A 24,505-nucleotide genomic window follows, 5' to 3' on the forward strand; every position below is an offset into this window, starting at 1 on the left:
GTGACCGTATTGGATCGCACTGGCAATCCATCGCGCAACCCCCTGCTTCGAGAGAGAGGGGAACCCTTCCCAGGGGCACTCTAAAAAGACCTTTCAGAAATTATTTTACAAACCTTGCTGACCAGAGCGAAGGTCCAGAAGAAGTTTGTCTGAATCTAGAAATGGCTGACAGGTGCACCTTGATAGAGGAATGAGCGGGACCGGACTTAGCCAATGCTAAAATGTATGGCAATATCGGATGAGGAGCAGAGGAGTAAGGATGAATGTTCTCTTGACGGTACCCCAGGCAGAAATGCTTCAATTTTAAGCGATACATCTTATTTGTACTTGGTGCTCGGGCTAACTCTGGGGAGATATTTAGATTCTGGAATTCTCGGTGCTCGGGAGCCACGCTGATAACTGGGACATCGTTAGCAGACAAGGAATTGGGTGCAGATGAATTGGATGATCCAGGGAGAGCAGGAGAAGCTCCGTAAACCAAAACTGGCGAGGCCACGCCAGGGCCACCAGAATCATTCTGCAGGGTTCCGCCTTGAGCTTCCTGGGAAGTCTGGGAATTAGCGGGATCAGAGGAAAAGCATAAACAAAGACGCCCGACCAGGCCATCGAGTGCATTCCCCAAGGATCTCGGATGGAGTTTACCGTTTGCGTAGAGTCCGCATTTCTTGTTCTCTGGAGTGGCAAAGAGATCTATGGGTGGAGTGCCCCAAAAATTGAAAATCCTTTCCAGAGTGTGTTAGTCTAATTCCCCACACGTGGCTCACCGACTTGAGGCGACTGAGTGGGTCTGTGGTCTTATTGAGGGCACCTGGAAGATGCTCCGCAGAGTGTGATATTTTGTATTGGATAGCCCATTCCCAAATTTCCTGAGCCTCTTTGGATAGCGGACGAGACATTGTTCCTCTCTGCTTGTTTACATAATGCATGGCCGTTGTGTTGTCCGTACGGGCCAGGACAGTGGATCAACTGATCCGCAGAAGGAAGGCCTGTAATGCCATATGAATCGCCCTGAGTTCTAACAGATTGATGTGGAGAAGTCGATGCTAGGTCAGCCAGCGGCCGCTCACCTGAAGATCTTGTAAGACGGCCCTCCAGCCTTCTAGAGAGGCGTCTGCTGTAATTATTAGAGGAACTGGGGTGAGACCCTGAGAGAGATTGTCTCTGACCGTCCACCAGCTGGCTGCATCTTTTATAAGCTTAGTTATTGTGATCTTGTCTTCGAAAGAGCCTTCTGCTTGGCGCCACTGCAAATCCAATTGCTCTTGGAGGGGGCACATTCGTAACCTGCAATGTGGAATCAAGGGAATGCAGGACGAGATTGACCCTAGAAGGGACTTGTAGAAACGAACTGAAAGTGACCTTTTTTGCAATCGACAGGGCACAGGACTGACTTTTCCGTGTGGAGCTAAAGCCCCAGATAACGGTAGAGCTGAGTGCATGTTTCGAGAGAGTCCCCTGCTGCGTGATAAGACAGAGCTTTCACCAGCCAGTCGTCCAGGTAACGAAAGACCTGGAGCCCCAGTTTCCTGAGAAAAGCTGCGACTGGTGCTAGGACCTTTGCAAAAATCCAGAGTGGATCTGAGTTCGAAAGGCAGGACCTTAATTTGAAAGTGGCTCTTGGCTACTGTAAAGCGTAAAAACTTCTTGTGGGCCGGGTGGATGGGACATGGAAGAATGCGTCCTCGAGATCCAGGGTGGCCATGTAATCTCCTGGATTGAGGATCCGTAAAATGTCCTGTAAGGAGACCATTTGAAAAGTGAGTTTTATGCAATCGGTGTTTAGCTCCCTCAGGTCTAAAATTGGATGCCATTTTTCCAAGGTTTTTTGAACAAGAAAGAACCGGGAATAGAATTGTTTTCCCCGCTGGATAGGGGACCGGTTCTATCACCCCCTTGAGAAGTAGTTGGTGGGCTTCTAGGCAGAGAAGGTGTAGGTGTTTGGATTCGGTGGCGTGAGGGGCTTTGGATGGTGGATGATGTAGAAATTCCAGAGTATTACCTGACAAAACAATATTGAGAACCCACCAATTGGAGATCAAAAAGTAGTTGTAGCTGAAGAAGAAAAAAAACTGAGCAGAGCTCAGTGGAGGCTCCCTTGCACAACTGCGGTAGAAAATCTGAGGCTCTCTAGGGGGTGATGCTGTTCTGATTGGCTGTTCATTTTATTTGGTCTCTTTTTACAAAAAGAGGTAGATAGGCTACAAATGAGATGAGGCCTAGGCCTTTTTTTTTGTACCTATTTCTATGGAATTTTTTATTTACCGGGGACTCCCATCCAGACGACGGCAAGCAATGGGAATCTATGAAAGTCCCAATACTGGAGTAAGGAATATGCTACTTACCAGTATGCATCTGTTCTTGGCATAGAGGGCTGCAGAGTGAAAGGCCACCTTCCATGTGAGGAATTGTATTTCACACCTATGCATAGGTTCGAAAGGTGGTCCCATTAGTCTGGTAAGTACTATGTTGAGATTCCAGACTGGGGAAGGCGGTAGTCTTGGTGGAATGACTCTTTTGAGGCCTTCCATGAAAGCTTTTATTGCTAGTACTTTAAACAGGGAAAGATGTCTGTTTTACAGGTACGCTGCTATAGCTGCACGATGTACTCTAATAGAGGTGTAAGCAAGGTTACATTGCTGCAAGTGTAGTAAATAACAAATAATCTCTTTAATGGATGCGTCCAGAGGGTTGATGTTGTTACTGTTACAGTATACAGCAAACCTTTTCCACTTTGCTGCGTAGCATGCTCTGGTGGTAGGACGTCTTGCTTGCTTAATGATTTCCATACGTAAATCTAAGTATCCAAATTCTATGACCTCAGGAGCCAGATCGCTAGGTTCAATTGTTTGGGATCTGGGTGCATTATTTCTCCATGGTTCTGTGTAAGGTGCATGGGTAATAATCTTAACTTTTGATGTGGCACCTGTGAGAGTTGCAGTAGCGTGGTGAGCCACGGCTGTCTTGCCCACATGGGTGCTACTAGTATCGTGGTCATTGAATGTTGTTGCAGTTTCCGAACCACTAATGAAATTAGTGGGAGAGGGGGAAAAGCGTAAGCAAATTTGTTGGACCAATTTATCCATAGCGCATTGCCCTGGGACAGGTGGTGTGGGTACCTGGATGCGAAGTTTTGGCATTTTGCGTTGAACTTTGTTTGGTTGTAGGTGGGACTTTGTGTAGTTCACCGTAAACCCTAGCTGGTGCAGCAATTGAATGGTCTTTTGTGTGTTTCGAAGACATTCTTCCTGTGACTTGGCTTTTATTAGCCAATCGTCCAAGTAACGGAAGACATGTATTTGTTGTCTTCTTAGGTGTGCTGCAACTACTGCTAGGCATTTTGTGAACACCCTTGGTGCTGTTGTGACCCCCAAACGGAAGGACTTTGAACTGATAATGTTGTCCTTCTACTACAAACCTGAGGTATTTTCTGTGGGCTTTGTGAATTGGGATGTGAAAGTAAGAGTCTTTTAGATCCAGTGTAGAAAGAAAGTCCCCTTTCTTCAGTAAAGGAAGTACTTGTTGGAGCGTGACCATGTGGAAATGTTCCGAATTTATGTATGCATTGGGAGGTCTGAGGTCTAAGATTGGTCTTAGAGACCCGTCTTTTTTGGGAATTAGGAAGTATAGAGAGTATACTCCTGTCCCTTGCTGATGTTTTGGAACCTTCTCTATAGCATGATTTTGTAGCAGTGATAGTACTTCCTGTTTTAACAATGTTAGATGATCTTGGCTCATTGGACGCTGTCTGGGGGGGGATGTTTGGTGGGGTAGCTGTGAGTTCTAGGCAATAACCATGTTGGATAATTTGTCTCACCCACTTGTCTGACGTGATGTTTTCCCAGACAGGTAGGAACTGTGATAGACGTCCCCCGACCGGTGTTATATGGTCTGGGGGGAATTGTATTAAGTCACTGTTTTGGGGTTGGGGAGTTGCGGTTGTTATTATTTCCGCGACCTCTACCCTTGTTGTTGTTACCTCTGTAACTGCCTCTTGAATTTCCTCTGGGTGATGTTGGTGTAAAAGAGGTAGATTGCTGGCTTGTGCCTGTATTCTTTGACCCGCCTCTATAGGTGGACCTATGAAAGGAACTCCTTTGAGTTCGCTGTTGTAATGCTCCCATTGATTTAGCCGTTTGTGTCTTTTTCATCTTTTCTAAAGTCTCATCTGTACCGGAGCCGAAAAGTGTTTTTTGATAAAAAGCTTGGTTCAATAAAGATGTTTGTACTTCTTGTTTGAACCCTGAGACCCTAAGCCATGCAAGTCTTCTTAACATGATACTAGTGTTGATGGATCTTGCTGCAGTGTCTGCCGCGTCTAAGTCGCACTTAATGGAAGTGTTGGTTATTATCTTCCCTTCTTGTATAAGCTGGTCTGCCCTTTTTTGATGTTCCTTAGGGAGATGTGTGATGAGTTTTTCTAACTCATCATAATGCCCTCTATCATAGCGTGCAAGTATCGCTTGTGTATTAGCTATGCGCCCGCTGTTTGCTGCTTGGGATGCTACTCTTTTGCCCGATGCATCTATTAACTTGGACTCCTTATCAGGAGGAGGAGCTTCTCCTGTAGATAATGAGTTTGCTCTTTTACGAGTGTTTGTGACTCAAGCGAGTACAGAGGTACCTGTCCCTTGATAAATATTGGGTCCTTTGGGGCTGCCTTATATTTTTTATCAATTCTTGGGTTTAATACCCTAGCCCTCACAGGGTATTTGAATATGTCTGCTGTGTGATTGAGAAGACCCTTTAGCATAGGTAGTGTTCCTGATGTTCTTTGTGCAGTAGGTAGCGTTTCTAAAAGGAAATACTCTATTTGAGGATCTGCGTGTAAATCTACCTTATGGTATTTTGCTGCCCTATTAATCAGCTGTACAAAACCTGTATTATCATCAGGTGGTGAAGGTTTTGAGGGGTATAATTCTGGGTCGTTATCATCTGACCCTGCATTATAATTCTCCCATGGGTCTTTTTCATCTGGGACAGTGTCGTCATCCCCATGAAGTTCTCCCTCCCCTGTATCACTGTCTACATCTGTTTGAGGTGTAGATGGTCTTGGTGTAGAAGGTGGAGGAATAGCTGGCATAGTGTGAGGAAGAGGAGAAGAGGGTGTGTCTCTAGGTCGAGAAGAAAGGGGAGGAGTTGTATTTGTCCCCATTGTTCTCTTTTTAGGAGGAAGAGCTTTGCCATCTAGCTGTTCATTCTTCCTCTTTTTCGGTGATTTTGTCACCACTTTGCCAGTTTGCGGATCGATAAACAAAGTCTTTTGTTTTGGATCTGTCTGCTGCTCCTGTGTCGGTACCAAAGTTTTTGGTTCCGAAAGGTGCCTTTGCTTTTGACCGTCAATGTTCTGTGTTTTCGGCACCGAGAATTTGCTCGATTTCGATTTTTTCGGTGTCGAGTAGGTCTTCGACGTTGAAGCATGTTTCGGTTTCGACATGGAATATTTCGACGGCGAGCTTTCCTTTGTATGGAGCTTCGGTGTCGATGTCGATGTCAACCGTTTCTCGGATCCGACATGGTGGGAGGCCGAGAGTTTCTGTTTCTGTTTCGTTGCCGGGCCCGAAGGCGGGGCATCAGAAACTTTCTTCGGTAGTCTGACCGGGCTCGAAGGCGGGGTCGGTACCACACAGGGTCGGTTTTTTGGTAAGGGGACGTCGTCACTCACGGTTTGTTGAGCGTCGATTTCTTCGACATCAGACTCGTCCACTTCCGACCCCGACTCGTCCTCATGTTCCTCTTCTTCTTCGGGGTGCTGGGCCTCGAACAGCTCCGGGATTGCCTCTGACTGCATTCTCGAAACCTCGTGTCTTCGGGCTCGACTGTTTCTAATCGTAGACTTGGAGGAGAATGCTGCGCAGGCTTCGCAGTCCCTGGATTCGTGTTCAGGTGATAGGCAGAGATTGCACACCTCGTGTAGGTCCTTGTGTGGGAACTTAGCACCACACGTTGGACATCTCTTAAATGGAGTTCTTTCCATGGACTGCGGGCTGGACTACGTCGAGAAAGGTCTCCCGGTCTCGTCGACGTAGAAAAAAATGTTTATTGTTGGAGTCGAAACGTGTCGGAATGGAAATGAAATCGCGTTCGATAACAATACCGTCGAATTGGAAAGGGAATGCGCGCCGAAATATCACTTTTTCCTCGAAGTCGATCCGGAGCGCTTCGATCCTCATCCGAACCCATGGCGGAAAAAAACAATCTAAGGATGGAGCCGATGCCCATGCGCACTAGCACCCAAAGGAGGAGTCACCAGCCTCGTGACGACAAAAGACTTCTCCAAGAGAAAAACAAGTGCAATCATCCGAGCCCAACACCAGATGGTGATCTATTCATAAATGTACCATCTGCAGCCCATATGCCTCGAACATGCAATTACAATACAATACATATCGTGCCCAACTAGAGGAGTAGACTGGGGTTAAAATATTAAATAAAACTCGTGTGGAGTCTCCTCCTTTTATCTTTTCTATTATCTAGTTGATTCTCCTTCCTGAGATGCTGGTTTGACCATTATCCCTGTGTTATCCCCTTAATCTGGCAATTGTTCAACTGTATCCAAATTAAGCAATTCTTTGATTTACTTTTACCAACAAAAAAAAAAATGGACGGTCGAATTGAGAAGAGAAAAAAAATATCCAAATGAGAAGGAAGCCCTTTCCTTATTTATATCAGTTACTAATCATCCACCACAGATCACAATAGGGATGAAATATGCAGAAAGGTAGCAAAGTACTACTAAATTGTGCAATCGATCTTACAATGTGTTCAAAGAATTCCGTTCATATTGGAGTTTAAAAAGAGAGGTTGTTGGTGGTGCCCTGTATATACTTGACATCAATAATGCAACCAGTCGTTTAATTAGTGATATCACATGATTAATGCCATACAGATAGGCAAGTCAATTTATGAGTCACGTTCACTGGCTTTTTGAAGGTTTTCATCAGAACTTTAATGTAACGTCTTTCATTTAGGAGAAAGTATAGCACAGCTGCTTTATAATAATTTTTAAAAAAAACAGGCAGGTCTTTATGGACTATTTTGAAAACTGTGAGCTAAGCACCATTTACAAAGGGGCATCGTGCTTCTCAATAAATCCTATCAACGTCAAACTTTTCAGACAAAGTGAATTTATTTAAACAGCCCCCCCTCCCAAAATGGTCTACTTTAAGAAAAAAATCTTCAGAGAAGTTGCATTTTAAAATAAGCGCTTAAACGGCTAAATTTATAGATTGTTTTAGCCGGAATCAAACATTCTAAAATACACAATCTAATTCTTCTAATGTTCACTGGGCATGAGGCACATGAGCCGCCTTTATTCCCTGCACCCCAAAACAATGGTTATAAAAGAGTTCCTTCAAGCCCATCTGAAAAAGAAATAGTGCAGTTAAACTGCCTGTTAACCCTGTTTTTTAAATGTTGATTGAAAGCCAACAGGCAGAGATTGTGCAATTTTAACATTTTACGTTGAAAGGTCATATCAACACAGTGCTGTCCCTTCATAGAAGGCAAAGAACTTCTGGCTCCTCATGTAGAAGGACTGCCACGATGCTGCAGGCTGCAGAAGTGGGCCTCCTTCAAGATCTGGTTGATGTGGAAGTAAGGTCCTTGGCCTAGTGCTGATGGCTCGTGGAAAGAGACAGACTGGGGTGTGCTGGGGCTGCATCCTGCTTGGCTCTGGTTAAAGCTGGTTTCTGGACCACTTGCTGTGTCTGGGCTGTTGATACTGCTAGGACTGCTATCACTTGCAGGGGACTAAAAGAGAAGGGATAGGAATGAGGCTATCACAAGCAAAATTACACAAACTTATCAGTAGAGCTCACACTTGTAGCATGCAAAAACGTGTTTTAACACAGCCAGAGCATAATCTACTTAGACTAGAGTTGGACTATGCACAAACTATATAAACATACTGCTTGTAATGGAAGTGAATGCATTTTCTTTGAACTGAGGTTGCCAGGACAAACTATTTACAGAAATATGACCAAATGTCCTTTTTGACAAGGATAAAGGAAACTTCTCACTTCAATTTAACGCAAACTGGATTTTGAATTTCTGGTTTCACAATAGACAACGTGCAGCTATAATGTTAACATCATAGAAAGCGGAGAAGAAGTGTATTGTAAAAAGTGTATTACACAGACTTGTCTTCTGCATTTAATACAGTTGGAGAAAATGTTAAGAAATTAGTCAAATGGAGCAGGGATAAACCTGGTAAAAGGATATCAAAATGTAAATGATATATGGGTTTGATCCATCTTGAAATCACAATGTCCCATTAATAAAGTGAATGCAAGATTTTTAGGTGTCGCCTGTGTAGGCTGCGCATGCGCAGTCTCGCTGGCGAGATCTTATGATCTTGAGTGAGGTTCACTAGCGGGCTTTAAGCCCCGCCCCTCTTTCCCATTGGCCAGCGTCATTGTTTAGGATAAACGGTGGCCGGCCATTGGGAAAGAGGTGTTCGTGATGTACACTTTTCCCTTTTACAGACGGCCCACTTGGACTGGGTCGACTGTCTTCCTTCTGCCGCAAAAGGTTCCTTATCTTTATGGGCCACATGGCCCCATAAAGATAAACATTTTGCAGCAGAAGGAAGGCAGACGAGCCCATCCATGTGGGCGTCTGTAAAAGAGAAAACTGTACGCCATGGCGAACCCATGTGGCTTCTGATGCACGCCTGTGGTGAGAGGGAGGGAGGAGAGAGCTCTCTCAGCATTGCCTTTTCTCCTGCCTTCACAACTCCAGCCCGGCGCTTCCCCCTCACCCCTCCCCCCAATCTCGCATTGGAGGAGGGGTGTTGGGTGGGGGCTTGTCTGGGCTGAGACCCACCCCCTCCCGGTTGCTCGCACCGAGGGCTGCCTGGTGGTGCTGTGGGGGAGGTAGGGGGGCTGGCAGTGAAGGAAGGCAGAGCAGGCTGGCACCAGACGGGGCAGGGTAGGAACAGAAGGTATAGAGGGGTGAGGGACAAAAGCAAAGAGTTGTGTGTGTGTGTGTGTGAATGAGAAGCAGTGCGCGAGAGAGAGACACTCTGCGCGCGAGAGAGAGAGACACTGTGTGTGTTTGGTTGTGCAGCATGTCTTTAGAGTCGCCTTATCCTACATGCTTCCGTCACCCCCCAGTCTCGCATTGGAGGAGGGTTGTTGGGTGGGGATATATATATATATATATATATATATATATATATATATATATATATATATGGCCCACCGTTGCTCGCACCGAGGGCTGCCTGGAGGTGCTGCGGGGAATGGAGGGGGGCTGGCAGTGAAGGAAGGCGGAGTAGGCTGGCACCGGGCAGCAAGAGATCCGGGGAGGGGGCAAGGCTGGAGAAGGGGCAGGGTAGGAACAGAAGGTATAGGGGGGTGGGGGACAAGAGCGTAGAGTTGTGTGTGTGTGAGAGAGACACGGTGTGTGTGCGAGAGAGTGTGTGAGTGAGACACGGTGTGTGTGTGTGTGGATGTGTGAGAGAGAGACAGTGCGTGTGGGAGAGACACTGCGTGTGGGAGAGACTGCGTGTGGGAGAGACTGCGTGTGGGAGAGACACTGCATGTGTGTGAGGCTCACACTCTACTGCCCTCTACTGGCGTCACTCTCTACCTACTACTCACTCTCTACTACTACTCACTCTCTACTATTCTCTCCACTAGTACTCTACTACTCGCTCTCTACTACTCGCTCTCTACTACTCGTGCTAACTCTCGCTCTGCCTCTCTATGCGCACACATATGCACATATATACGTATATATGTATATGCGTTTATATATGTATGTGTATGTATATACATAAACATATATGATCTGCAGATCTATATAAATACATATATAAATGCTTGCATACATATACATATATGCATCCATATGCATGTTATGTACATGAACGTTTGAAAGACACTAATAAAATCAAAGCTAAAAGTCAACCTAATTACAAACAGAATTGCTTTAACTTAAACAGGGGCGAAACCTATTGTATTTTCAATGCTTGTTTTTCAGCTGGAAACAGAGTTGGTAAACCACGAGGAAACTTCAACCGCTCTATAGGTCTTCCTGCATAAGTTTATGTAACTGTTGCCAAATTTTGTTTACTCGTATTCACTATTGGCTTCACAGTTTTCCTGCTTACTTATCCTCCATTGCATTTCATAAATACATTCAAGTGCACATGTATTTGCAACATATATTGCATTTAGTTTCGTTAGCATGCACATTGTTGATCTCACAACAACTGGATACTGCAACAATTGTTTTATATGCAATTCGAACAGTCAACAATGTTTCATGGAAGCAGAAGTTTAAGCTAGATTCGTAACAGATCACTGGATTGAAAAAGCAATCAATGTTTATGTGATGTTATATCGCCTGCGTCAAAACTCTTGACCAAAGATTGCTAGTGTACCTTAACTTTAGTTGACTTACATATTTGCTTACTCCACCTGGATTTAGACCGCATGGCATGATTTTGCGGTTGTCAGTACAGTTCATGTTTGTTTGGAGATATTGCAGTGCTCTAAAAAAAATAAAAAATAGTTTGAATTGTCCTGATAAGGCACATTTTACCCCAGCCAGTCGTGGGGGGAATGGGGCTGCTCACCCCCAGGGAGAGCTGTGAATGCCCCAGATTTGAGAGAAAATAGCAATGGGTGAGGAAGCCCAAGTGAAAGCGATGCCACGCTGTGTCCCATCACATCCTATCCTATCCCCATGCTTTAGAGCAACAACGCAGGCTGTTGCTGACAGATTAACGGGGGGAGCACATGCATACCAAGAAAGGTACTTGGAAACCTGCAGGGGGGTTGACATCCATGATTATCTCTTGTTTCCCCATCCTCTATGGGATGTCACCGCGTACGGAGCACCAAATTGCTTCACCTCCATTTATCGTCTTCTTGAAGGTCGCCACCATCTGAGGCTACTCTCCAGAATTCAGTTACCTTTGTCCCGCTCATTAAACTATGCCGAGTAAGGGACATAAATAAGGACCACACAGGAATAAGAGGCTGGGGGTTCGCTCACTTCCTCCTCACCTCCACTTTGTCCCACCCCATTTTATATGAAACAAGCCTTGCATCCGTCGCCACCACAATATTTTTGTAAACTATCTCATGAAACTGAGAACCTCTGTAACATAAGGAGTTGGGGCGGGCCTTCTTCACATACTAATAGTGAACCACAGCGACCTGAGTCCCAAGCCAATGCCACATCATCAGAGGACTTTTACTCCCCTACCTTCATCCATCATACGGGCACTTGTGGGCTGCCGAAGTACAAGGCCCGAATGAGGACTGATTAATAAGGCCTATTGACACATTCCATACCTAGAGAGCCAGCAATCTATGCAACGAGGGGATAAATCCTGTATACATGACCAATAGCAATGCAGTAAGCACAATACATGCAGGACAGAAGCTCTTGAGAATACCTCCGTCTAGGAAAAAAAAAACAATTTTGATAGTCCTCAAATCATTGACCCATATAAACTGTGGAATCAACTAGGGCTCCTACCTCTACCTGCTAAACTTTTGCTATAATGGCCGATGAGAAGACCTCTCGTAAACTGAAACCCACCGTGAGAGAAGAGAAAAAATAAACAGAAAACTGGAGCACAGACTTCTGGCAACTCAGACAAAAAGTGACAACTCTAGGATGCCAGTTTTTTTTGCATATCCCAATTTAGATCAATGTAGTTATCTTAAAAACCCTGTTATGGATCCAGCCCTCCAGGACAGACTTTTGAGAATTCCCCTTCCCACTGAGCCACTGGCTATTTGCACAAGCCAGTACTTACCCTTTGGGAATTAGGAGACAACTTAAAAAAGACTCGCAGTTGAAAGTCAAACGATAAGACATCTACTCATATACCGTTCACCATAAAGATTTAGATCAAAACAAACTGCACAAGTGAATCCATATCCATATCCACCCCCCCTCTCCTGAACTCTCATCAACATAGGGGTATCTGAACCACCTGCCACTTGATACAACTTCCCTTTTCCTCTCTCCTTCGACATACCCTTTATCTACAACACTACTGCGTGTCCTTTTGGCAAGACACAGCAGTACCCTTGGCCTTTGGAGGTTACTCTACCCCTAGCTCACATATAGCTATAATTGCGGACACACGACACACTGACATCTTTCCAGTCCATGGTGACTGTCACAACCGCTTAAAAATGATCTCTCAACATAAACAGTTTAACTTATTATATTTAAAAAAAGAAGGTTCTATCATATCTGTCCTCCAAACATGTAGACAGACCCCTGTTATTAGGGACACCTCTCACTAAAATGGAGACTGATACCAGAATACCTATGACATAATGGCAGCATTTCTGGGTTTGGGTGGGGAAGGGTGTTGGCAATAAACCAGAATACATGCAGTAGACCAATTACTAATACAAGGAGATTTAAAAACCTTTGATACATGGAGAGAAAAATGTAATTTAACCTAGAATCCGAAATGGAAAATATACACGCTTAATCCAGTACCTCACTAGCATATTAGTGCCCACTGCCCCCACCATGGCAATTACAGGTTCTCCTGGTTAGAAATATTGGAAGCACTGGAGATTACATAGAGGAGTAATGTCAGGGTTCTACAACCTACTTGCGCAACTCCTACACCCCAAGCCTCTTTTCTTACATATTTGCAAGAGGCGGCAGAAACTCTGGTCACTGGACTACACAAAGCATGAGTGGGAAGAAGGGGTAGAGATCTTGGATAAAGGGATCAGAGAGTCAAGTCAAGTCAAGTCAAAGAATTTATATAGCGCACTACAAACCCGGAGGGTTTCAAGGCGCTTAGGAAGGGGAGGAGGATTACTTGTCAAAAATCCAAGTTTTAAGTTGCTTTCTGAATGCTAGGTGGTTCTGGGTAAGGCGAAGGTAAGCGGGGAGTGAGTTCCATGTTTTAGCAGCCAGGTATGAAAAGGATCTGCCTCCCATGGTGGTCTTGTTGATGCGAGGTACAGTGGAGAGGGCTTGGCTGGAAGAACGTAGTTGGCGGGAGGGGGTGTAGAAGGACAGTCGTGAGTTGAGGCAATCTGGACCGATGTCGTAGAGTGATGTGTGTGCGTGGGTAAGCAGTCGGAAGGTGATCCTCTTATTGACGGGTAGCCAGTGGAGGTCTTTAAGGTGACCAGAGATGTGATCGTTGCGTGGGATGTCTAATATGAGTCTGGCTGAGGCGTTTTGGATTCGTTGGAGTTTCTTCTGGAGTTTTGCGGTAGTACCTGCGTAGAGGGTGTTTCCGTAGTCCAGTCGGCTCGTGACCAGAGCGTGGGTGACTGTTTTCCTTGTTTCGGAGGGGATCCAGCGAAATGTTTTTCTGAGCATGCGAAGAATGTTGAAGCAGGAAGAGGATACGGCGCTGACTTGTCTGTTCATTGAGAGTGAAGAATCCAGGATGACGCCTAGGTTCCGTGCGTGGTCTGTCGGGATGGGTGCTTTTCCGAGGGCTTCCGGCCACCAGGAGTCGTCCCATGCAGAGGGGGATGTACCTAAGATGAGGACTTCTGTTTTGTCTGAGTTCAGTTTTAGACGGCTTTGTTTCATCCATTCGGCAACTTCTTTCATTCCTTCGTGTAGGTTGGTTTTGGCGGTGCTGGGGTCATTGGTGAGGGAAAGGATCAGTTGAGTGTCATCCGCGTATGAGATGATGTTGAGGTTGTGTTGGCGTGCGATGGCCGCGAGGGGGCTCATGTATACGTTGAAGAGGGTGGGACTGAGTGAGGATCCTTGTGGTACGCCGCAGATGACTTCAGAAGCCTCGGACTTGAATGGTGGAAGGCGGACTCTCTGGGTTCTTCCGGTGAGGAACGAGGTGATCCATTCAAGTGCTTTTCCTTGGATTCCGATGTTATTGAGGCGTTGTAAAAGGGTGCTGTGGCAAACTGTGTCGAATGCTGCAGAGAGGTCGAGGAGGATGAGGGCGACTGTGTCTCCGTTGTCCAGTAGAGTTCGAATGTCGTCTGTTGCTGCGATGAGGGCGGTCTCAGTGCTGTGTTTTGCTCGGAAGCCAGATTGTGAGGGGTCGAGGGATTTGTTGGCTTCGAGGAAGGCGGCGAGCTGGTTGTTGACAGCTTTCTCGATGACTTTGGCCGGGAATGGAAGAAGCGAGATGGGGCGGTAATTTTTGAGTTCTGTGGGGTCCGCTGTGGGTTTTTTCAGAAGGGCGGTGAGTTCAGCGTGTTTCCAGTCTTCCGGGAAGGTGGCGGAGTTGAAGGAGCAGTTGATGACGTCTCGGAGGTGCGGTGCTATGACGGAGTCTGCTTTGTTGAAGATGTGGTGAGGACATGGGTCTGTGGGTGATCCTGAGTGGATGGAATTCATCAGGCGGATTGTGTCCTCAGTGGAGATTGGGTTCCAGTCGTTAAGGGTGTTCACGGGGGGAGAATGTTCAGCAAATGGTTGGGTGGGTTGGTCTCCGGGTTGGTTGTCGAAGCTGTTGTGGATGTCTGCAATCTTGTTGTGGAAGAATGAGGCTAGGGAGTCGCAGAGGGCTTGAGAGGGGGTGATGTCGTTGGAGTTGGCCGAGGGATTGGAAAATTCCTTGACGATGTTGAAAAGTTCCTTGCTGTTGTGGGCGTTGTTGTCAAGTCGATCCTTGAATGCTGTTTTCTTGGCCTTTCGGATTAGTTGGTGGTGAGTGCGGGTGGCGTTTTTGAAGGCGTCCTTGGTGCTGGTGGTTGGGTCTTTTTTCCAGGCCTTTTCAAGGGAGCGGCAGAGTTTCTTGGACTTCTTGAGATCATAGTTGAACCAGGAGGCCTTCTTGCTGCCAGGTTTGGTTTGACGTTTTTTCAGTGGTGCTAAGGTGTCAGCGGTGTTGGATAACCATAGGGTGAGGTTGGCGGCGGCTTCGTTAGCGTTAGAAGAGAGGGCTGGGGTGTTTTGGAGGAGCGATGCGGAGATTTGGTCCGTGGTGATTTTGTTCCAGTTCCTTTGTATGGTAGGTTGGAGGTGGATGCTGGGTTTTGGTTTGTTGTAGGTGAAGTGAACGTAGCTGTGGTCAGTCCAGAGGAGGTCCGTAGTGTGGCTGAAGGAGACATGGTTGCTGGATGTGAAGATGGGGTCGAGTGTGTGACCTGCGATGTGGGTGGGGGAAGTGACTAGTTGTTAAAGTCCGAGGTTGGCGAGGTTGTCCACGAGGGTGGCGGTGTTGCGGTCGTTGATCTTTTCGAGGTGAAAGTTGAGGTCTCCCAGAAGGATGTAGTCTTTGGAGGGGAGCGCGTGTGGGGTGATGAAGTCCGTGATGTCTTCACTGAATTTTGCGCGGGGTCCTGGTGGTCTGTAGAGGAGGGTGCCTCTGAGTGTGGTTTTGGGGTCGATGTGGATCTGGAAGTGAAGGTGTTCGGAGTTGGCGAGGTTGTCGTCAGAGCTGGTTGATATGCGGATTGATTTCTTATGGACGATAGCGATTCCTCCTCCTGTGTGCTCCTACGGTCTTTGCGGGTGATCTTATAGTCTTCAGGGATGGCGATGGTGATGTCTGGTGCGGAGGAAGCATTCATCCATGGAGAGCATGAAGTTCAGTCTTTGCGTGTCAATACAGTACAGGCACTGGACGCCCCAAACACTATCAACAGCAGGCTTGTTGCACCACTCAAAATATGTGACAGGCAACAAGGCAGGTTGCGATTAGACCCATGTCCTCTTTGACTGGACATTCATAAGTCTGGTATGATCACTAATCTTTATCTCCAAGTGCTACATTGGATCTGATCAAACCCATGATAAAACAAATGGTTCCATTTCATGATACGATAGATTCCGCCATGTTAACAAACCACAAACGTGGTCTACTAGTCAGGGCCATGACAGCTGCCAAACTTTGCATTTTAAGAGACTGGTAATCAATCACCTCAACTCCCCAAACACAGAAATGTACACTGCTGCTTCTTATGAGAGACTGATTCACAAATTGCAGGGTTAGATGGAAATATTCCAGTGTATATGGGTACAATTTCTAGAATCACCGCATGAACAGCAGGATGGGGCCAGTAACAGAGGGCAAACCCTGCAGTATGATTGTGGTCTCAAACAGTTCTGCTGTTTACAACTACCTAGACAAACTCAGACTCCCCATTCCCAATGAGGGGGGTTGACGATGACATAACGTTTGCAGGTCTTATTCTCGCCCTGGTCCAAGACTCAGCTTTTCTGCTTGTATATGATGCCACAGTGTTATCTGGAACACTACCCAAACATCTGGGGGTTGGTCTAAAAGAATGTTTCCTTGATGATTGCGATTTTCTCCAGAGGAGGAAAATCTATAGTGATTGGGGTAAAGAGTTGACATACGTCAACGTGAGCCTGGAAAGTCTGCAGTAAATGTCACTGCTCAATCACAGAGAATCCGAGGTTAGGATATTCGACACTATTGAAAGTCTAGGTAGGATTTACTGACGAGTTCGCTCTTTATCGGGCAATCTTAGTAGGGAAAGCATGTGTAACCAAGTATGGCAAATATGGTCTGCAGTCACAGGTAGGACTCTGCTGCAGGCCTCATGGGATGAATTCAGTTCCCTACATTTTTCAACGAATCATCACGCTTATACTTATGAGGTATGACAGGGGAGCGGGATTCGAAAGAATCTGCAATCTCAATTTTCAATCTGACGCCGACCTGGGGTGGCTGGAAAATATAGTAAGACCCTTAAAGTACAATGTGTTACCATGGCAGGTCTTACTGTGGAAACACAATTGCCTTAGTAATATCCATATTCACTCTATTACAAAAAACTACCAATGGAAGATACATTTTGTCATCATCTTGCAGAAGACATGGGGGTGCCTTGTGACCGTTAAGCAGAGGCAAGGCCCTTGGCTGCCATGTCAGCCAAATTGCAGGACAGCTAATCTATTTCAAGGCCCACTCTGGCCTCTCCAGGAGGAAATAGGGTTCTCTGCAATTAAGAGGAATTACTTTTTAAAACCTATATATCGATTTCTTCATGTTCACATTGAAAGCACTGCAGAGGAGCTGCTTGATGAGCATTATGTCACATGCTTGTTCTGAGCTTCGGTCAAACTCACCCTCCCACTCATTGGGGGCAGCGATCACATTCAAGATAAGAGGATGCACAAAAATCTTAATAGCTCATTTTCAGATGGCTGGAATTTTGAAGAACAGTCTCTAGAACGAACTAGAAGACCGCATTATTTTTAAACCTTGAACTGGTTCCAGACTTGTTTATCAGTTCCTATAATATGGCTTATCAGGGCATTCCTTGGCTAGAAAATAATTTTTTTTTAAACTTTCAATCAATGCTCAGAATAAAGTGAAAATGTATTTTCAATGTGGAGAAAGACCTTTTTTTCCATAGGGCTTGATTTCCTTCGTGCAATCCTGCAACGGGTAAGCTTGTGCACTGGAACACTAAAAGGGATAGGACTGATCGAGCTGGAGTATCCCGATAATGAACTACCACAGGAGGCTGTGAAGTCGCAGGAATGGAGCTCAACAGGTTAGTTCATACAAGTCTCCAAATCTGAATGAACAGATTACAAGTGTGAAAACAAATGAACAGGGACGGGCCTATAACACTATGTTCAAGTGAAACAAGTAAAAAAACTATGTTTGCGTCTATTAATGTGCCAACAGTGCATGCAGGGAGGGGAGGCCCTCAGCAATCACCTGTCTGGAGGATAGAAGTTTGGCATACAGGCTACAGTCCTCTCTCCTGGGTGACACAGCACACCGAGAATTAATTCTGCTCTACCAGAACATAAGCCTGTTCTCAAATATATTTTTACTTTCAGCTTTGCAGGAGAAGTTCAACTGTGACGCTGAGGTTCATGTTGCTGAAGAGAAAGACTGTGGTGTCCACACTCAGAGAGGACAGCAAGAAGATCCTGGGACTCTCGGTCTAGGGCAAGGGTCTCCCAACATTTTCTGTAATAAGATCTACTTCTCTACAATGCATATCGCCGAGAGCTGCTAATATTAGTATTGCAATGCTGACCACATCAGACAAAATGAAATTTGTGGCCACCACAGGCAAGCTTCCTAGCAGTGATCACCTCAGTGCCTCGGGCACCGTAGCCAAGAATATAATCAATCAATCAGAGTACTTGTAAAGCGCGCTACTTACCAGTGAGGGTCTCAAGGTGCTGAGGGGAGGGGGGTGCCGCTACTGCTCGAAGAGCCAGGTCTTGAGGAGTCTTCTGAAGGAGAGTAGGTTTTGGGTCTGCCGTAGATTGGTAGGGAGGGTGTTCCAGGTATTTGCAGCAAGGTAGAAGGATCTGCCGCCGGAGGTTGTTCGTTGGATGCGGGGGACAGCGGCGAGGGCGAGGCTGGCGGTGTAGAAGCAGAGTCTGCTGTTCAGGTAGGCTGGTCCGGCGTTGTGGAGTGCTTTGTGGGCGTGGGTGAGGAGCTTGAAGGTGATCCTCTTGTCAACGGGGAGCCAGTGTAGGACTCTCAGGTGGGGGGTGATGTGGCTGCGGCGGGGGACGTTAACGATCAGTTGGGCAGAGGCGTTTTGGATGCACTTTTTCGTCTGAAATACACACTCACAATTGTAGTATTCACCAAGCAAAAGCTGCTAATTTAGTAGCTGGGCCTGCACTTAGGAAAGTTTCTTAAATACAGCTGGAGAGCTACTAGTCGTTCAAGAGATAATCCCTAGAGAACCCTGTTCTAGAGCTTTAGGAAAGCTCCCTCTAGGGAATGGACCCAAGGATGGATTCAGTGGTGAATCATCCTTATTTGTGAACTCGAACAGTGAAAAATCGTATACTAAAAACTTTAACAGGGATTGTGACAGGCAAGCAATGCTGCTAGCGTTTTTGGGCACACTGGACTTGCATTGTTTAATGATTTTACTTTTTTTAACACTATGCAGGCACTAATAGTTTGTTTTTAATTACATATAATCTGGTCAAAATAATTTGCACCAAGTTCATCCATGGTTTTAAGCCTTCAGCACATAATGAATGCCAACAGCACATGTACACAAATAGTGTTGCCATACTGATTGTTAAATATGCATATTATACAGACATAATATATAGCATCAATAGGGAACTTACTTGGATCGTCACTTGACAAAACCTGTAGTTTAGCAAACATCAAGCACATGACGAATATGAACAATTACCACCAAACACAAGGCTGTATAATGAATGTGTACACCGATTCCGGGGTATCAAAATAGTTGTGCGCGTTTCTATAGTTGAACACACGGGTGTCTGTCAGTCCTTTTACTGTCACAACGAGCCAATGAAAGTGACCAAGAGCTATCTCGCATTTCAAATTAAATCTTACAAACTAGTGACTGTCCAAGATACTGTGCCGGATATCTCAAATGAATCAACGTGAAATTACTATAGAGTCCCAGAACACTGTGCCAACAGGAGTAAACACCTAAGGTACAAGATACTGAACCGACTATGAAATGCGATCCGGTTGGGCCGCAAGCTGTAGGAACTAACAGAAACGTGTGTTTTAACTCCACATACAGTTTGATAATGCATATCTGAAATTGCCTTTTTAACAATGAGAATAAAATGGTGCCCTTTAAGTAACTGCATAAAACATATTTTAAAAAATAGGTCTTGCTTATTTACCGTCTTGCTGCAATGGTAGTCAAGGACATATTTTATTTTCAATGGGAGGGAATAAAAATAAATCGTAGCACCAACAGTCTTCATTCAAAGATAATTCTACACAATCAACCTTTAGGAGCCATAAACACAATTCTTCAACTTCCTGGAGTCTGAGATACAATGCACTTAGCGTACCGTTTGTGTTACTTTAAACTGCATTTTACGTTATGTATTTTTTTGTACTTCTTGTACAACAGAAGCCTGATTACAGGCGACAGCTTTCCATTGAGTTGTGTAGTTATGTTCGATTAAAAAGATAAACAACAATGTTGACTTGCTAAGTTTATGGCAGTCTTGCAATTGCACAATAAGAAAATCTTTTTATTACGTTAAAAAGTAAAAGTAACTGTTAACTTTAGTACCATCACACAATGGTTACAGAATCAAAAATAAATTAGATGTCGGTCTACCCTACAGAAGGCCACCTTCAAGTCTGAATAGTGAAAAAGACTAGTGAGAAGTCAGTTTCCAGTTGCTAATCCTTGCACAAAATAACCCACTAGTGCAGGTGCGGATGTCCGTGCTGCTCTGCGCAATGCAATGGGGAAAATTCCCCAGGTGCTAATTAGAATAACCAAGAGTGACGGAAAGGTTACACAACAGGGCCTGAAAAGCAGGGGCTGCAAAACAAATACACAATCATTTGCAGTCATATGTGCCTATGGGAAAAAGGCTCCGCAACCAATTAAAAGACCAATATGCATGAAAGATGGATTTTGACTCGACAACGAATCAACTGGTTTCTCCTATGCCCAAAAGTAAAATAAAAGCAATCAATAACTAGCATTAACGACTGGCCCATGGGTCAATAACAATGAAGCAAGGACAATGGTCCTATCCTCATTCTGTAGCCAAAAGTTACAAAAGACAAAATACGAGTACTTTAAGGTCATTTACGAAATCTGGCTTTTGTTTGAGTTGAAGGCTCCGACTATTATTGCTTAAGAGAAAAACAATTAACCAGACTGAAGCGGGCTACGACCACACTAGTAGACGGGCAGCTTTCAGTTCTTCATGGTGGCAGATGTATCTATCAGTTAGGTAAAGGATTCATGGAGGCTATGCCTTGGACAACAATTGAAAACAGTATATTTTACTCAACGGCGCACCCCTTTTTAAAAAAAAAGGCAAAATCAGTGTAGGCCATTTTTAAACCAAAAATCACCTCTATATTCCAAGTGTTTGTAAGCACCTGGCTTCTGCTATTTCTCTTGGGCTGTGGGAGAGAACTTCCTTCATCATTACAGTTCCTTCTTCTTTTCCTGCTAGAAAAAAAAGACAGCACATTAAAAAATTATTAACAATCTAAAAGCGGATACTTCTGATTACAGTGTTCAATAAATGCAGATCTGCAATGGAAAACAGAAAACCACATCAAGTGAAAATTACACATTACGTGAAATTACTAACTGCTACAATCGGAAGAGGAGGCTTTGATAGATGCTGTGCTAGTTACTTGAAGAAAAATACAATAAGCTTTATGATGCTCCCGAGGTCACCTCAAAGCTCAGTGGCTGGTTGGGGTTTTAAGAGGTTTTAAAGAGGTGCATAGTAGGAGAAACAAGAGTCAGATAATGAGGAAAACATCTTGAGAAACATCACCAAATGCATTAACCTTGCCTGCCGTCAGAGCAGTAGGCCCTGAGGCAGTAGCATTTGTCAGCCGGACAGGATTTTGGTAGCAGAAGAGATGAAGAAGAGGAAGACAGTGAGGAGATTTAAATGAGGAGTAGGATGTGTCAGTGAGAAATGCCAAGAGTCAGAAAACTTGAGAGGTTGAAAGAGAGATGGGTGGGTGTATTTGTATAAATAGATAAAAGGCAGAAGAGTGACACACTTTGTTAAAAAGGATACCTCACTTCATGGGAAATCAATTTTTTGCCATAGTAACAACTTTAGGCCCCTTTCACCAAACCACACGAAATTCAATCCTTGCGCATTCAAAATGTGGTGCAAATGTAGGGGGTACTCATTTCCACTCCCTCTCAGTGTATGCGATCGTAGGGGGAAAAAAAATTGTAAATTCTTTGTGCTGCACGACCTGCCCACTGGTTGATCTCTCCCTTGCTTGTGACATAGGCTGGGGATAGAAGACAATCTAAAAACAATGACTTTCTCCATCTCCAGACACAGGCCTTCTTTTGTAGAAAGATATCGAGGAGGGAAGAAATAGCTGGAACTCGTCAGCTACCATATTCATCTCCCTTCTCAATCTTGGACTACATCTGAAAAACTCCCCCACATCAGAGTGATTGTTCTTGGTGCCTGCAGTAATGCCCTGCATCAGGCCCCAGGATTCTTTATTATCCACAGTAGAAGCATGGTCTATACCCAGTCTCTAGGCCCTTTGGCCCACACCACTATTTCCGTAACCTTAGCCAAAGACAATTTAATAGCCGTTAATTTAACTAACACCAATTCAAGTAGGTTCTTAACCAAGGAATCAAACTGGGAAATAGGGTTAGTAACAAATGGTTCCTTTGATAAATCACAACGGTCTCTGTTCAGTGAGCTGTTTTCTCCGGTCTGTTTAGCAACATTCCTCACGGGGGCAACAGCCTTAGATTTTTTCAGCAAGGAGTCCTTTTTCTTCTTGTATGGCGGAGAACTAAAAGCCCAGTGTGTCTGTGGTAGAGTCCATGAGCAGGAGACCATCATAAACTCATTGATTCATCTGAGCCCCGAGATACTCACCACCATTTGTTTCCATGCAAGATGACAGTCCGGAACAGAATGGATCTGCAACTATACATTTCACCGTCCCCATCCTTTTCCTCAACCGTATTTATTTTGTACGCCAAAACTCCCAAAGGGCATTTATTTTTATTTTTTTAAATGGAAGAGTGAGCAGAACAGGATTTACAGTTTAAGATTGTGGAGGCGTTCCTTTTTAGGTCTCGGCTAGCGTAGGCTGCGCACATGCGCAGTATCGCTGGCAAGATTTAATGTCTCTGATTAGCAAGGTTAAGCCCTGCCCCTCTTCTCCATTGGCTGGCCTCCTAAACGGCAGCCAGCCATTGGAGAAGGGGTCTCAGTGACAACGCTGTTTCCATCTAAGCCCCGTCCTTTTCGGATTGGGGGGCGTGTTTTTGACATTCTTTCTACCTAGTGACGTTCTCAGTCAAAAACACGCACCCCAGTCTGAAAAGGACAGGGCTTAGATAGAAAGAAGAACCATTTGTCTGTAAGCCCCGTCCTTTTCAGACTGGGGGGGGGGGGGGGGCATGTTTTGACTTTTGTTTACATCCTAGAAAGAAAGTCAAAAACACGCCCCCCAATCTGAAAAGGAAGGGGCTTACAGACAAATGGCGAGAGCTTGTTGTTCTTCGAAGCAAAAATCGGTACGTTTATGTTGCAAAGTCCAGACTAGTAAGAAAACATGTAATATATCACAAACTAACTCGTTTATTCATGTTCGTTTGAAACAAATGAAGTTTCTTCGAGAGATCTGCATTAGTCACGACTATTCCCGCACTAGTCCAACATGGCCGCTTCCGACGTACGGCATTTATCTCACATTGCACGCACTAGCCCTCTTGCATGTCTTTCTTCTATGTCCATTCCGTATAACAGCCGACTGGAAGTGGGTGCCGCGTGGCGTCACGCACCGGCTGTCCGGCGGAGCCAAGAGGGCAGCTAATGCTGCGAAGGTGAAGCAGGACATGCCACCCCCCAGGGGTACGGCTCCATCGACTACAAGAAGCACATGCCTCGGAGGGGGCTCTTCGGTATGTTAAGGAGACATCCAGGATTTGAATAGAGGGGAAGTGGTGGCTAAGGTGACCACCTCTCCTCAGAATGGTCGCTATATCCAGTCCAGGACTTAAGTGTGGGAACCCAGTTTACCCTATCACACCTTTTACAATTTTCTCAAAGTGCACAACCTTCGTGCATGCAATGACAGAGAGAATAGGTCACAGTAGGTCCCTGCGTGGACACCTGCTACAGGCCACTTTTTGCCATTCTGACATTTGTAGTCCTGCTGTGTTTTTATGATAAGTTGTAAAAGAGAACATAAGAAACGACTGCAAAATCCGCTACACACATGAACCTGCTACTCTGATGCACTTGAAGTTTAGCTAATGTCACACAGCATTGTAGAAGAGGGGGTACAGCAAGATCTGACACAAGAGTGCTGCACCCTACAGCAAGGTTTAAATAATGATCTCTGCCTATCAGGTCCCCCTGGGCTCTTTAGGGAGAGCAACGAGCGGCGCCAGCATGTGAGAGCCCAGGCTGCGCCAAGCTGTAGGTGTGTGTGTGTATTTATGTATATATGTGTGTGTACAGCCATGAGTCCGTGTGTGTGCAAAATGTAGGTGTGTCAGTGTATGTGAAGTTGCAGGAGCGTGCTGGTGTGCAAGTATGGGTGTGTGCACAAGTGTCAGCCTGTGATTAAGTGTTGGGTGGGAGTGTCACCTGTATGCAAGTTGGGAGTGTGCAGTAAGTTGTGCGTGTCGCGTGCGTGTAAGAATGAGTCAGTGTGTGCAAAGGTTATGGTGTGTGTCGGTGTGTGTCAGCGTGTGTGCAAGTTGTGTGTGCGTGGAAGTAAGAGTGTGTGCATGTGTGTCAGTGTGTGTGTAAGCACGAGTCAGCATGTGTGCAAGGTGTGGTGTGGTTAGTGTGTGCCAGCCTGCTGCACTGTGTGTCTCTGGGCCTCGGCAGACCCCGGCTGTTCCCCAGTGCAGGCGAGGAATGCGCTCTCTTCCCATATCCTCAGACAGCCTCCTCCGTCACTCCCTCCTCCTGCAGCCTCTCCCTCCCCAGGGACAGCGGCCCTACCCTGGCCCATCCACAGCCCGTCCCACAACTTCACCCAGCGTCCCCAGTCACTGCTCCCCATCAATATCAACAGCACTAACTAGAATACGGTACAGTGCATTTAATTCTTCGCGTTACTACGATGGATGCT

The 24,505-nt window shown here is 45.5% G+C and overlaps 1 protein-coding gene across 4 annotated transcripts in view; it reads right to left on the reverse strand.

The window, feature by feature from the left end:
* Positions 1 to 6,921: 6,921 nt before the first annotated feature.
* Positions 6,922 to 24,505, reverse strand: part of VCF1 (VCP nuclear cofactor family member 1) — a 71,500-nt gene continuing 53,916 nt past the window's right edge. The window contains exons 2-3 of one of the 4 annotated variants that reach the window (XM_086930990.1): positions 20,786 to 20,855; positions 6,922 to 7,749 (exon numbers count right to left, since the gene is read on the reverse strand). In XM_086930990.1, coding sequence (XP_086787116.1) covers positions 7,522 to 7,749; positions 20,786 to 20,855 — 298 coding nt within the window. In that variant the 3' untranslated portion in view covers positions 6,922 to 7,521. Of the gene's footprint in view, positions 7,750 to 20,758; positions 20,859 to 24,505 lie in introns of all 4 variants that reach the window. The other 3 variants (XM_086930988.1, XM_086930989.1, XM_086930987.1) reach the window with 3 other exon arrangements.

This window comes from Lissotriton vulgaris, chromosome 7 (genome assembly GCF_964263255.1).
Source record: "Lissotriton vulgaris chromosome 7, aLisVul1.2, whole genome shotgun sequence".
NCBI lineage: Eukaryota > Metazoa > Chordata > Amphibia > Caudata > Salamandridae > Lissotriton > Lissotriton vulgaris.